This window comes from Mycteria americana, chromosome 1 (assembly GCF_035582795.1).
Source record: "Mycteria americana isolate JAX WOST 10 ecotype Jacksonville Zoo and Gardens chromosome 1, USCA_MyAme_1.0, whole genome shotgun sequence".
Lineage (NCBI taxonomy): Eukaryota > Metazoa > Chordata > Aves > Ciconiiformes > Ciconiidae > Mycteria > Mycteria americana.
In genome coordinates this window covers 64,179,691-64,195,430 of record NC_134365.1, presented here as the reverse complement: position 1 = coordinate 64,195,430, position 15,740 = coordinate 64,179,691, and the positions used below count along the sequence as shown (strand labels likewise).

At 39.4% G+C, this 15,740-nt stretch overlaps 1 protein-coding gene across 5 annotated transcripts in view; it reads right to left on the bottom strand.

The window, feature by feature from the left end:
- Positions 1 to 287: 287 nt before the first annotated feature.
- KIAA1549 (KIAA1549 ortholog) overlaps positions 288 to 15,740 on the bottom strand; it is a 153,022-nt gene continuing 137,569 nt past the window's right edge. Inside the window, exons 16-20 of one of the 5 annotated variants that reach the window (XM_075503125.1) lie at positions 14,081 to 14,410; positions 13,093 to 13,145; positions 9,054 to 9,199; positions 7,016 to 7,170; positions 288 to 1,855 (exon numbers count right to left, since the gene is read on the bottom strand). In XM_075503125.1, the coding sequence (XP_075359240.1) occupies positions 1,601 to 1,855; positions 7,016 to 7,170; positions 9,054 to 9,199; positions 13,093 to 13,145; positions 14,081 to 14,410 (939 nt within the window). In that variant the 3' untranslated portion in view covers positions 288 to 1,600. The remainder of the gene's footprint in view (positions 1,856 to 7,015; positions 7,171 to 9,053; positions 9,200 to 13,092; positions 13,146 to 14,080; positions 14,411 to 15,740) is intronic. The other 4 variants (XM_075503134.1, XM_075503152.1, XM_075503143.1 and 1 more) reach the window with 4 other exon arrangements.

The following is a 15,740-nucleotide window of genomic DNA, read 5'->3' as shown; positions in this document are numbered from 1 at the left end:
TACCAATGCCATTTCTACCCCAGTAAGTGAGGTAAATGCAGCCCTTCCCTTATCAACTGCCCAATGATCTCTTTGGCGGACCACTGTTCCTTAGACCTTTTAAGACTGCCATCTGCTAGTGTCTGAAATACCCACACTGTAGCACCAAATAGTTTTGCTTTTCATTTTTCTAGGGCAAGGCTCCCACGCCTCCTCACAAACACTGAGCCTACCCTCTATCTCTGTGCCAGTTTGTTAGCTTTAGTTCAGTCTGATCTGAAAATAAAAACACTCCAACAAATAATGACTTAAGTAAAATTTCCATATGTATTATGTCAGTTACAGTTATGCAATGGCCAAGTATTAGTAAATTCGTAGCTAATATTAAATTAACTCTGGAAAAAACAGCGACAAACAGTTCCATGGCACGTACCATTCTACCATGGGGATAATGCTTACCCTTTGTCCAAAGGGACAGTGGAAACAAGTATAAATATAGAAACTGTCTCAAAACCGCAAATCTAAGCCTATGTTAATGCTCTAAACTGTCACTGACTTTCACTAAAATTATTCAGATCCAAACATAAGCAATGATTTAGGACATCAATTTATAATGTAATGCTGGTGACCCTGTACCAGTCAGACTGGATTGGTTTCTGTCCACAAAGCAACTACAGAGTGGCAATATTTTATCGCTGGTCTTGCACAAGCATATAGTATGTAAATATATTTTTTAAAGATATACATACACATTTCCCCAAATTCAACTGTGGCTGAGTATTCCTCTCCTAGTTTTCAAGAAATTTTAAACAAAATAAATACCAAGCCCTTTCTGTTTGGATGCTTTGCTTTGTTTTTCCAGCCTGAATGAGTCTACAGATATTTTCTTAGTTATACAAGGCCAATGTTTCACTTTGCAAACATTGAAGATGAAGGAACACTTGAAGCTTCAGCACCAGAAGGAAAACAAGGAAGAGTGCAGAGGGTAGCTCCATTCGGAAGCACAGAGCTATAACAATTATTGTTCCAGTTTGTTACAAGTAGCTCACAAAGACTTTTATTCTAAGTAGTCCCATTGTTCCTGACAACCAAAGTGATTCTTATGTGGGATCACATCTTCAACACCCTTGAGCTGATAGTTTGTAATCCTGCAGAACAGCAACACAAACAAGTTCCCCATAAGCACTGGAGAGATCAGAATACTTGTAAGCTCTTGCAAAATGTCATCTCAGTTTATTCAAACCTTCGCCTACTTCCTTAGAAAAAGGAGTCTATCATACTTAGAGTTTGTTCCTGTGATTTTTTTTTTGTTGCTGGAGTGTTGATTTCTTGACCTCAGGTTTTATTTATTTGTTAGGCTGAATGAGGGTAGGGAGAGAAGAGGAGCACCGTAGTATTAGCAGATTAATTAATATTACTTGTGATGACACTGATGGTTTTCCCTGTTAGTCTCCCATCTCTCCTTACTATCCTCATTTTGCTGCCTTTTTCATTTTTTCCAGAGTGTTGTCAAGAGAGCTGTGAAAGTTCATTCTTTTGAGAGAACAACATTGCTGATTTCCTCTAAGTCTTTGCTTCCATAGGAAGCGGATACCTGGCAGATTTGCAAGGGAATGCTAAATCAACTATCGAAGTTCTGCACTGTTGTCTGTTTCTGAGAAAGTCGCAGAAGTTCTTCTCTAATTGCTTTGATAAGAGAGGCTGAAGAATGACCTGGCTGGAGGTCCTCAGTGGAACTGGTGGTGTAGCAAAGGCCCTGGCCCTGAAGGCTGTTGTGTGGAAGCTGAGCAGGGGGTGCCGAAGGCTGCCTGGCTGAAGTCCTCGGCATCTGGAATACTGGTGAGGAGGAATATTCTTGGTGTCCATGCATATGCGTCTGGAAAAAGGTAGAAAGCATTATTGTACTTTCTGAACAAGCACGATAATCTCAGAAAAGACAAGAAAGCAAAAAGGCAAAGAACAGAGGGAAAGCAGCATGGAGATGCTTCTATCTGCTGCCACTGTTCTTCTGTTTTATGAATGAGTGATTCCTCTTATGAAGCACAAAACAACAACTGTACACAAAATTGCTGGACTGCCTCAAGTTCAGGGATTTTCAAAATCTCTTCGAGCATCCATTAAAAAGTCTGACCCCCTTTCTAATCTATGGTATGTTTAGAAACTGAAGTGGAAGGAGGTGGGAAGAAAAACCACAGAACTGGAAGTCAACAGAATTAGCTTCTCTTTCCTTGTCTTTCCATCAATTTCCTAAAAGACAACAGGCAAATCACTCTCTTCCCAGCTGTCATTTCTCCATACTATCTATAAATAGAGATACTACTACTGTAACCTTCCCCTTCTCTGCCTGGCTTGCCTGTTCAGACTGTACATTTGTGAGGATCCTGTGACTGACCAGTGCCCAGGAAAACACGGTCAACAGAAGAAGCAGCAGGAGAAAATTATTCAAATTGGAAAGATTAGATTTTTCTATACTCAACAGCTGTTTTACATATCTGAGAAACACTGTCCCAGTTTAGGGACAATCATTGTTTCCAGGGTAGAAAGGGGTTAATTCTGCATTTGTTCAGTAACATGTATTTTCTAACAAAACAAGAGAGAAACAAAACAGAAGCCTGAGTTTATGGGCTTTATGAGTTTATCTGGAAAAAAAATCTGCTTACACTAAAACAAAGCATGAATTTACAGTACACTAGGCGACTGCACTGACTCCCAGTATGGACACAAACGAGGTATGTTTTGAAAATCTAAATTCCAGCTGACATCCCTAAAGCAAGCGTTTCCTCTTGCCTCGTATCGCTGAAGGCTGAGAGACAGCCAGAAGAAAACACTGGGCACAAAGGACTTGAACACACCCTTCTGAACGCACAACTGGGAGCAAAGCAGCGTGATCCCCTTTCAAAGGGTCTGCGCCGGGGATGAGCAGCAGCTAGCTGCAGCAAGTTCAGATCACAGTTATCACGATTTAGTGAGCGCTATCTTCCTCTGTGCATAAGCCTTAAGTAGTAGCAGAGAGAGCAATCTGATGAGGGAAGAAAGGACAGCAAGGTCAGCTAGAAGAGGATTTGGGGATGAGGGGGCGGGGAATGAAGGGATTACAAAGCAGAGCCTGGGAAGGACCTAGAGTGACTGTGGCAGAAGTGTGCAGGGAACACGAAAATGCACAAGAGTATGTTCCTTAATATCTCTCATAACATAAATGAATAAAATCTAGGCCATTTTGTATAAAGTAGAACTAATAATAGATTCTGACTCTCTTGCACAGCTCATGTACAGCACTGATCATTTACACAGTTAATTGGGGGAGAGAGATTAAGAGGAAAAGAGGCTTTAAGAGAAGAATGATAGGTAAAGAAGGTTTTCCAAGTAACATCCTGTCTTACTTCTTACAAAAGGGAGGTGATTTTAGTATCAGAAAGGAATGAATGGGTCTCTTGATTGTTCAGAATTACTCGTTTGGGAGTGAAACCTGAAACTAATTCATATGTGCAGTCTAGAGTTAGCAAACCTGACAAGTACTCTGTGGGTTTATAGAAAAGAGATGACAAAGAAACATTAAAAGCAAACATTCCTTGACACATGAGTCTTAACAGCAACCTAAATTATGTTCAGGTTATTTTCACGTTAAAATGCATTATATGATTCAGCTCCTATCTCATATTGCACTGAATTAGCACCCTAAGAATGGTTTCTTAAGGAAAATTAGGAAGAACATCTGATGACTGCAGTGGCTGTTTTTTAACATTAAGGCTATCAAAGTTTTCTCAAAAAACCAAAAGTGTGTATTTCTGTGATCTCATATATAGTATCAGAATTAAATAGGTCTGAGAACTTTCAAAACCAGATTGGTTTAGAAACCTAACCTATACTAAACTACAACAGGAAAAAAAGGAGAGTAAAAAGGTTGGAAGAATTTTTGCTGTTTTTTTTTTTTTACTTTTAAATGTCTTTATTAACAGAAATACACAATATATTATATAATATTTTATATGTATCAATATATAGTTTTATATAGTATCTATAAATTATATACTTTTATATAGAAACTTCTGTATTATTAACAGCAGTACAAAACAATTGACAAAAATATCTTTATTGAATCTTCTTAAGGAGTAAAGACTTATGAGATCACAGATCACATTGTGAATTTGTTAGTCTCCGTTTAATAACTGTTGAACTCTGTGGCCATTTTCAACTGAACTGGATGTATAAATATATACACACACATACATGTATATGTACGAACAAATATATATTATAAAATTCACAAAAATGGGTAGCTAATTAGACATAACCTGATTTGTGTCATCACTGAATCTGCTTCTGAGTGGCAGAAAGGCCAGGTTAGGTTGTGCTCAGCTGGACCTGTCAGCCAGCACGTATCGCACAGGGGACAGATGCCTAGGGGACACGAGAGACAACTCGAAGTACGGTGAGATGGTTTAGTGACACTACAGTGGGCAGCCAGAGTATAAAAATAGAGTAAAAGGATAAGGGTGGCTTGGGGTAAACACTGGAAACCTGGAGAAGACCTGGGAGAACAGTGGAGAGCTATAGGGGATTGTAGATGGATAGGAGGTGATGCCAGCTGGTGGTAGGGAGGTAGAGATATGCAAGACACTACACACATTGGTAAGAAACCAGGCTTCATTTGTTCTGCTGCTCAAATGACCACTTGCTCTGTATTGTATTTTGTGTCAGCTAAGGAAATGCTGTAATTATCCTGGTTGCCTAGGCCTTTTAGCTGGAGAATTAAGGTGAATTGATGGTAACCTGCACAGTGGCTTTGGGTCAGGAGATAGAAGTGAGAGGTCATATTCCAGCAGAAAATCAGGTGTTGACTACAGGAATAATAGGTGAGGATACTGTGAGGAAAAGGGCCACTGCAGGAACACAAATGCTGATCCCTCCCAAGTTTGCAGGTGAGAAGAGCACTCTAGATCTAATCTTCCTAAATGCAGAGTTTAGTTTTAGAAACTTGCTCAGAATGAGGGAACAGTAAGACTGTTTGCAAAGGATCAATTGAATACTGCACCATAAGGAACATGACTGTCTTTAAGTAAATCCTCCTTCCAAAAGGAGGCAAGACAAATTCAGAGCTCCGTCCTAGTGAAAGAATCCAAACTCTGAAGGTAATTAACTACAGAAAACTACAAGACTAGGGCTCATCTAATAATAGTTGGTTTGTTTTTTTTTTAATGGTAATAATCCTTTGCAAAACAAGAAAGAATTCCTCATAGGAAAAGGAAAGTGCAGGCACTAGGTGAGTTCTCCTACAACTAAATGACACCATACTCAGATAGTTTTAGTCCATGATCTCCTCCTTTTGCCTTTTTTTTTTTAAAAAAAAAACAAACTGAAAAATATCACATTGCAGTAACACATGAACTGCAGCAAGCAGTGAGCAAAAAGTTCTGTCAAAGCCGAGGAAGCGTTTAAACTCTGATTAATTAAAAGAATGTCAACCAGGATTGAGGTGACACGTACCCATCTGAAATGGTGACTGGAGGTGCAAACTGCAACCAAATCATATTGTATTGGGCCATGAATCTTTGCAAGTTTTGCAGGTAACTGATGTGAAAACCAACTGTTTGCATAGCATCTCAGATAATGGGTCTGTAACTGAATTTTCAGTAGTACATTAGCAATTGAAGTAATAAAATATTAAGAAAGTAGTGGCTGAACATGCACTTGGGGGACAGAAGGGAAAGGCTCACAGATCTAGAAAAGAAAAGTCATTTTCAGAAAAGAAAGACAAATGATAAGAAGGGGCAATGAATAGTAACCTAGAGATGCCTCTGAAAATGGAACAGGAGAGACACTAAGATCTCTCATGCAAGGGCTCTTCTAAATGTAAACTGAAATTATGATGTTCTTGCACTCAAATACCACAGTTCCAAGTATGGATAGTAAGTTAAATTAGGCAAATACATCTTTCAGCTTTGACAGTTAAAGTTTTTGAATAGTATCAGTAGAGTTTGTCTCTAGTGTGCCCAGTTCTCAAAAGCTTTATGCTGCTCCTCTCAAGTTCATTTGGAGTGGTGGCAGCTCAGTTTCACCAAAATCTGAAGATGAGGCCCATCCTGTTGCATTTTCTTTGTGTAAAGCCATTTTGAGATCATGCAATACTGCAAAGCAACTTCAAGTAGTGTGAACACACGCTGCCCAAAGTATGCAAAAGAAGGAGATCCTTCCTCCCTCAAGGAAGAAACCAGAAAAATGATAGTTTAAGCAAAGGAGCAAAAAAAAGGAGCACAAAGTTGTCGCTCTTAAGAGTACTAAATAAAGCTGTCACAGGTCAGTATGCTTCAGGATGCAAGCACAACAAACATGGACTGGTAGCAGGCAACTGTATCTTTCCTGGAAAGGCCATATACTATCTTGAACCTCACACATCTGGTTGAATCAGAAACGTCAACCTCTAGAAGCACCACTGCCAAGAACATGAAATCATGATGGCTGCCTAGGCAACACTGGTAAACAAATACATTACAACATCCTGCTGACTGAGGCTGGGAAAGTAACTTTTTTAGAAACACCTCTATTGTCATGTGCAAGTATGTACCTTGTTCTGTTGTCCTGACTCCTGCTGTTGCGCACTGATACAGAAGACAAAAGAGCTATACCAATACAAAGTAGGACGGTAGTCTGGAACAATTTAATTCAATGTTTTCTACTTACAATGATCTCAAAATACAGAGGCATATTTCAGAGAAGAAAATGGAAAGCAGTATCCACCTCTGCTGGAGCTCAGAAGCAGAACTGGGTGAACTGCAATTAATGGGTGAAGGCCTCAAGTGAGGAAAAAAAAAAAGGTTAGGGTAAAGTGAAAGAAAGCAGTTAGAGAGAAGCAAAGGTGAAAGAACAGCAAGCAAAAGTTAGAAGAGCTAACGAGGGTTCGAAGAGCAAAGCAAAGAATGTCAGAGAAGCAACTGAAAGTATTCCAGGGGGAAAAAGTTCCAAACAGTAATGCAGGAAAAAAAATACCCGAACGTATCACTACTTTGGAAACTATGCAAATGTGTAACACAGTACTCACTGCATCTCGCCTAGCATATTCATCCTCTCCACGGTACTGGGGCCACCCTGGCCCCCCCGGCTGGCCATGCCCTGCTCTGCCTGAGGGGATCTCCACTTGTTGACCTCCGATCCTGCTAGCAATTCCCACCTGAGTGAGGTGCTGTATCTGAGAACCTTAAAAGCAAATATTGTTTTTTCATCTTTATACACAGTCAAGTTTGTAGGGCAGACAAATGACAACATAAAACTTTGTTGGAAGCAGGAGACAAGAAGAAAGTGGAGCTCTTGTTTCTGTGCAATTAATAAAAAAATCAGCAGAAAGAAGGCTGTCAGTGTAGAATAAAGAAGGAAAAGTTATGTGCATTTTGTGCAGTTCATTTGAGTGTGATGCTTTTCATTGCCACTGCACTGAAAGAAGAGGTTGAGATACACGCATCTCAGACATGGACTACACTTCATTCCAAAAATATGCCAGCCCTTTCCAAACAGCATTTACTGAAAGCCCTGGCAATGCTTTAACGTAATTACTTAGCAGCAAAGAGAAGACATTTGCTCCTGTGGTACACCTTATTTGCATCACACTGGCAAGACCCTAACTCTCCAGACTGCTTTCTATTCCATCTCTCAGAAGAACAAAATACATGGCTATATAAGAGTATGGTTCTTTCAGCTTTGCTTTGTGGTTAAATATTAAATGATGCTGTCATTGACTAACGAGAAGGTCAGAACACACTGTATCTCCTTTCAGCCTGAGAGCTAACCTCCTCCTTTCTCTTTTCCCTTCCCTCCCGCTGCTTTCAAACACATGCAAGGATAGCCACCACCATTAATTGCAAGAGACATGTAACAACATGCCAGCTTTCCTTTTTCCTGAATTTCCTCCCACAGGGAAAAAAAAATATTTTTTTATTATTATTATATTTTATTAATCATTAGAAATGAAACACATTTAATAAACCCACAGATACATAAGGGAAAACTCTGTGTGTGTGTGTGTGTGTGTGCGTGTACAAAAAGGGAGGAAAAGACAAAAACAACAGTGTGATTTACATGATGGACAGTTAGAGGTCACTTTCATATTTTCCTCTCGAAAAAACCCAATATTTGAGAAGTTTGATATTTGCACATAATTATGCTGAAGGATAGGAACTAATCATCTGAATTGCTTCCAAACTTTAAAACAGAATATACATAAACATTTAGAGAATAGTGTGAATCAGACAATAAAATAATCATCATTAAACTGTGACAGTCACTACATCCCTGTCATTCTCATTCATTTAACATTTACAGGGAGAGGATAGCAGCTATCAAAACTAGGACTCTGACATGAGTATATGATTGTATTTCCAGTCTTTTTCAACTCCCCAGGAAGAAAATATTTATCTGGGAGAAAATTAACTGTGGCATTCGCATAAGAATAGAATATTTTATTCTCAGAATCAGTGTTTGCTGCTTAATTGCCATGTGATGTTAGAATCTTATTCATGGTAGCACTGATGAATGCTACAGAACTTATCTCACAACCAAATCAGGGAAGATGATTTCATATGGGACAGCAGCAATAGATAGTATCATCAGAAGCTAAAAGATCCTGCTTTTATGCATACACTTCTAGGAAGAGAAATGAGAAATAAAGATGCAGAAAAGTATTTAAAAAAATGGTTATTTAGCAGGCTGATTTGGGATGCATCAGTTAGCTCATTTAGCACAAAAGATATAGTCGGCAGTGGAAAGTTAGCATACACTGTATGCTCTAAAACAATTAAGTAGTTTTCCATTCTTAGAGAATGGGTTTTTTTGAAAATACGCTGTGTGATAACCAATGCTTGTAAGATACTAAAAAGGTGGCAAAGCACTGCCTTTTTCTGCAAGGTCCTATGGATGTAAAGTTAACCTCAGTTTGTGATCACTTTTTTTTTGGCAGTGAAGACAAGGACCACATTTCAAGTGTAGCAGCTGAAGGAGAATGACGTCTTAATGGTGACCTCAGTGTAAGAGTATATATGGAAAAGGATCAATTATTTTAGTGCATATTCAACTCAAGTGAAGTGTACCTGCAGTGCTTCCAACTGGTCGTGGCCGTGCCACTGATGGCATTTCCTCTGAGTATATCCCTCTGGAGGAATACTGAACCTCAGGTGGCTGCTGGTCTGGGTGCATTAATTCTGCAGATTGAATAAAACCTGGCCCAAAGCTCTGCCTGTGGAAAAGTAAGGACTCAAGATTACAATAAGTGAATTGCCTAATTACAAGCAGTAATGCAGGTGTACCTCATACAACAACTTTTTATGATGCCTTTTAACGTACATTTTAACCTTAAATGTTAAAGAAAATAATTACATCTGAGGAATATATTCCTCCTTCATGACCTGCACTGCACAGGAATAGGAGTTAGAAACTCCAACAAAATTTCACACAAGTGTTTTTCACATGTTGCAGTCTCCCAATGCAGAGAAAAAAGTCCACAGATCTTGTTTTCCCCTTGGGGAAAAAAGCATCTTCAATGGGAGAAAAAAAAAAAAAAAAAAGACTTCAGTAGTGACATAGCTGCTTACCTTAGCAACAAATCTGACTCTTACTCAAGAGTTTTTGGGCACAGTTTTGGTCTAAATCAAACCATACAAACTGCATTACATGTGTATTTCATGAACAATTATTATTTCATCAAGCATTCTGATCGTTTTTCAGGAAATTTTCAAAACTTCGCTCTTTAAGATTCATCAGACTACTCAAAGCTGTCATTAGCACAGCAAGAGATGAAATGCATACTAAAATTAATGTTTCCTATAATTCAGGCTGGTACTGGTAGTCAATATTACATATTTACTGAAAAGAGTTAACAACAAAGTGTCATCAATCTAACTTCATTAATTGTGCCAAGGTAATGGGACTTGTAAAAGAAACACTATAATTCATTCACAGAACAGGAGTAGAGAAGGAGATGGAAATGCTGCTTTTCCTATGCTTCCTATTAACATATCTTAACCCCGGCATGGAGAGATTATATTTTAAAAGACTGATGGCAGCTGAGTTTTCAAGGATTATTGATTCCTGTCAATATGGTGGAGGTACGAATGCCCAAACTTCAGGTGCTTAGGTTACTAGTCTCTCTTAGACTCCAGGTATGATCAAAGAGGAGAAACACACTCCTCAAGAGGCATTCAAAGCAAAAGATTAGGTTCACTAAATAATTTTCTGCAGGAGGCTCTCACTGGTGAGTATAAAGGAAGCAAAGCGAGACAAACATCCTAAGTCAGGCACATGAAATTATACAAAGTGAGGACTAGGGACGAGTTTTATATGCCTTTTACCACATTGGCATCTAAGCTCTTCGAGGCTATGGACTGCAACCTATCCCATTGCTCAAGACCTCGGTTTTACAACCTTTTGTTTTACAGGAAAATCCCATGACTGCATCTAATTCAAACTATTCCTGATTTGTTCTTTATTTGGAAAACTAACCACCTTTCTATGACAGCCAGATAGCAAAGAAAGCTGACATAATAATAAATACCCTAATAAAGCCAAATAAGAGCCTAATGAAGTAACTAAGTATTACAATTGTAAGTAATTACAAGTAATTGTAAATTAAAGTACTAGCTACTTGCCATACAGTATTAAATGGAGGAGGTATAAGGGGTTCAAGCTGCAACACTCCCTTTGTGGAAGTGCCAGAATTTCCCCAGCTCCCATGCATACAATCCCACCTGTCCACTCAGAAGGATCCAGAGGAAACCATTTCCAACCAGACTCACAAGCTAGTTAAAATAAATGCCTGAATGGGTAAGTAATGTTTAACAATGTCACTTCTCTTATGTTAATCACTGTAACCAGTAAAGCATGTGATCATCTGGCCCTTTATGCCTGCAATGCTGAGCTGGAATCTTGTAGCTGATAAATTACTACAATTTTTTGATATTGTATAAAGAAAATATTTTCTCAACATTACTGCAAATGTATTATTTTTGTGCCAATTTTTCAGAGGACAGGAAGTATATCCTTTATTGCTGATGGGTTTGTACTTGAAAGGTGAACGTTTAATAACCCATCACCCTCTCTTCCCAATCTTCTTTATAATAGATAGATATAGCTACTCTTTAAAGTCAGAGATCAACAGAAGAGTATAAAAACAGGATACAGCTCTGAATCTATATCATACAAGCTTTCTTAGTGCACCTTCCTCTCTCCAGACCGAGACCCAGCCTTCAATTTATCTTTGCACATTCAAAAATAATCTTAATCTCCAGTTATTTAATTAAGTGGGGAGATACCGCCCCAAAAATCAATTTTACACCACTAAAATTTTACACAAACATACTCCACTATGGCTAAGTATCTCTGCTGCATGATGCAATATTCATTTTCTGGTAAAAGCTGTTCATTGTGCCTTTATGTTTGCCTAGCTGTTATGTGACCTAGGTCTTTTACATTTAATTTTTTTTACCCAGGTTGGTTCCACCCCATTAAAGATGCTGACTGCATTTGTACAGAGAAGGGAACAGTACGGTCACCCGACTATTATTCCATGCATTGGATATTTAAGCCAATGGACTATGACATTGATACATGGCACCTAATCATACTGACCTCAGGTTATTTTTCCTTCCTCTAATTGGTGTACTGTCTCTATCAATTTATCATTATCTTCTGAATTTGAGCATAACCTCCACTCCACAACCATGACAATTCTTTCCTTGTTTTCTATTGACCAAGCTCTAGGAAATCTTCTATTTTAATGAAAATTTAAAGGAATTCTTCCTGTTAAGGCCAACGACCTTGCAGATTGTTAACGTAATCTGCTGGCACTGGCAGAGCCAGCATTTGAACTATTAATAATGATGTCATTAATTTGTAACTTACAGAAATCCAGACTGTCTATGCCAAAGGTTGATAAACTTTTGAACAAAAAATATGTTGCAAAGACACTATCTTGCTCAGGTGTATCAACACGGGTTACACCACTTTCATGATTAATTTATCACATGTTCCCTGAATGCATAACAGGCAACAAAGAGAAAATCCTCAATAACAAACAATTGGTTATGCTTTCTGTTGGCAGTCTCAAAGCTCATAATCTTCAAGGTAACCTAAATTACAAAAAGTACACTGCATATCATAGTGTGTGCCATTTCATATATGCTCCACCTTTATTTGAAGGTGAAAGTGTCACCTTCAGCCAAGACCTAAGTAAGAAAATGTGCTTAGACTCCTCCTTTTCTAGTTGGTCCTTTCAAAATCAGGCTGAGGAACGATGGATAAAGGTAAGTTCTTCATATGCATTTTATCATCAAGTTTCCAAGGCAGTGAAGACTTTAGGTGAAATCTAACGAATGATACTGATACCAGTGGGATTTCATCTCACATGGTGAGCTGCAAGAAGGTAACGAGAGAGCAGCACAAGTCCACCTTTTTATCACTTTGGCTGCAGCAGCTTGGAGAGGGTGAGACAAGTCTTCCCACAGTGGGTACCATGACTCAAGAGTCCAACTTCACATGTAGTTAAAACACAGACACCAAACATGGAATTAACAGTCACCTAGACAACTGTTTTCTTCTCTTTACATGATTCTCCCACAGCAAGGCCAGGAGAAGATGGGAAATGTGTTCTTCTCCCGATTTTATAATAATAGGCCTGCAAGGCAGGCTTCCTCGGTGAGGGTCACCATGCTCTGTAATTTGTTCTCAACTTGGTCAAAAATAGAATGAATGCTAGTCATCTGCAAGCTTTTGTGAGTGAGTGTTGCCCTGAGGCTACAGAAACAAGATGAAAGCAAGAGTACTGGGAGAATTACATGCATCTGAGTAGCTGTTTCAGGCTCTCTAAAAGCTGAAACCCAGTGGCTTACTCAGTATTTGGAAGGATATCTCTATAGCTAAGGGGCTAGAAACACATTTATTTTAAATAGAGGCTTGGATTCCATACAGCATGCATGTGTCATTCATGCTGCACAAATAAATTACACAGGCTGGATCTGGATGCCTGTTACTTCTAATTTATACAGTGCTTTGCATAATAATATACCAGTGCCAGTAAGAACTCTGGAGGAATTGCAAGAAAAATAATAAATGATAATTCTGTCAGTGAAAAGCTACCTTGGTAGGAGACCTGGTGCTGTTGGCGGAGTCATTCCAAATTCCACGTATCTCTGTCAGAAGAATGAAAAAACCCAATTAAAATCAAAATGCATACCCTGGGAAGTCCACTATCAGCCTTTTAAGTGATGAATGGCAGAGATCATTAGGCCTGTATGTGTGACTTGATTGCAACCATAAGAGCTTAGTTTTACAAACCCAGCAGCACAAGAAGATCTGGGAATCACTGCTACAGCAGGCTAGCAGTCTCTTCTGTCTGATCAGAGTTTTTACTTAACTTAAAAACCTTTCAAAAATACTTTCTCTCACTTGCAGAAGATCAAGGGCTGCTCCAATGTATACTTAGCTTAAAACTTTCAGCAAACCAAGCTTTGTGTTTGGAAATCTCTTTATACCTCAACCAGAATCAGACTGCAGCAGAGAGACCACGGGGCTCGGACTCAACAGTCCAATGACATTATGAAACTTCTACTGAACTGTTGCAGAACTCAAGATGACCTAAAAGATTATCCATGTGTCTCAGTGCTCCATAAAATACAAAAAATCATACACAGAAATACTGCTTCCCTATCCCTCACCTCCTGAAAGCATTTGGATGCCCTGCTGAAAAATATGACCCAAGCCCAACACATTCTTTTTTCATTGTCAAAATATGAACTAGCACATACATTTTTAAAAAATAAAGTTTTACTCTTGGACATAACAAGACTGATCTGTGAAAGATCGTAACTGAGGAGAACAGAAAAGTTATCCTAAAGGAGGACAACGCCTATCTTCTCTTGTGGTTGGGATGGGAAAAGGGAAAAGAATCCAAACGGCTTAAAAAGCAAGTTCACCATCTTGTGATGGTCATTTCTGAATTCTCCTGGTTCCAGAAACTGTTCCACATTTGTGATAAGTCCTAACAGCAAGGGCACAATAACAGTGACCATGGCTCAACTGGTGCTAACTACCTGCCCAGAAAAGCCTTTTAAATTGCATCACTCACATTAAATGGGTTGTTTACTGCCTGAGTTGGACCATAAGGTGATCCCCACTGGGTGCATGTGGTTCCCCTCCCTGCTCGAGCAGGAGTGTTGTTTACCGGCTGTCCTGCAGAGACCCCGGGTGGTGTGACGGCCGTGGAATTGGCTGCTTGGCTGCTGGGAGCCACCAGCGCAAAAGCATCATCCAGCAGTGAGTGCATGGTTTGCCGAGCCTCTTCAATGGATGGCTGTGGTGGGACGTACTGGGAGACTGGGTGGGAAGGCAAGCCAGGGAACTTCCCCAGATCAGCTGAAGATGATGTCTGAGGTTCAGGAGGCAAGTCTGGATCAGACTGGAGGAAACAGAAAGAAGGTGAAGGGCAGCCAGAGAGAAGATCTAACCAGCCAGCTCCCAAGCCCCTGAGGGCCTTAAGTCTGAGCAACATTTTCTTTGCCAGAACCACAATGAGATAAATGGCACAAGTGCCGGTGCTGGACAAAACCTGCCCCTTACCCTCCCCACTTCTGCATGCACATATGCATGCACATAAGTGACACCAGCTGTTCAAATACTTCATTCAGTGTGATCTGAAACACTCTGATCTCAGGTAAGGCAGCGGAGCTTTGTGCAGGAGTTACTCAGCTATAGCAGAAATCTTGTGGTTTGCAAGCATGTAATGAAGTCATGCAGAGAGCGTTTACTCCACCCAGAAAAAGACAATCAGCTCTGTCTACATGTTTGACTCCTCTGCAGCTTTTGCAGTTCCAAGAAATTAGTTCAGTCTTTAGCTCACAACTGACCACATCAGCAGTAATATTAAACAATTATTACCTCCTAGAGAAACACACAAAGGGAGCTGTTAAGCAACTAAGTGGTTAGCTGCATGGAACTTGAACTTGGGTGCACTACCTGAATGGGATTCATATAAGTGCTTCATAGCAGCAATACCTGAGGCATGCATTGCAATTACTACCTGGGATCTTACCACATGGGCTTATTGTTCACCAGTAACAGGAAATTAAATGAGCTTTGCAGCAGCAGACTTATTATCAAAGCTCATTCTTACCACTGCATGCAGACTGCAAAATCAGTTGTCAAGATGCAAAAGCCTCTACTTCATCAGGAACTTAGCATTCTGAGTACTGTCTCACTACAGATGCCAAAGGGGCTGAGCGTGCTGTGTGACACGTCTTAATTAAACAGCTTCAGATGATAATTCATTCTGCTGCAGCATGACATTAAAATCATCACACTCTTGTTTGAAGGTAGAGGGAAACTGCAGAAATCGACACTGTAGTCACTTGACTGCATATGCAGCTAATGGTGAAATTCTTAAAATTATTAAACCATCTTTCAAGATGAAAACTGTCCAGGGGTTTCCAATATTAGCATTAGGCTCAGTAAAGTCTGCTTAGAAGTGGTTAAAGATGCCTAAATACAGTTTGTGACATGGATATGATTGAACAGAAGCATTCTCCAGTGTCTTTGCCTTTTTTAGACAGGAAAAAAAATTAATTTTCAAGACATTGTACTAAAATTGTTTCAAGTTATTGCAATACAAAGACATGTTTCTCTTTCATTAATAATTAATTCCCACATTTTAAAGATGAGAAAATTTCTCAGGAAAGGAACCAATTCTTCCACTCTGTGAGAGCACAGGATGGAATTTTCTGTAACATATG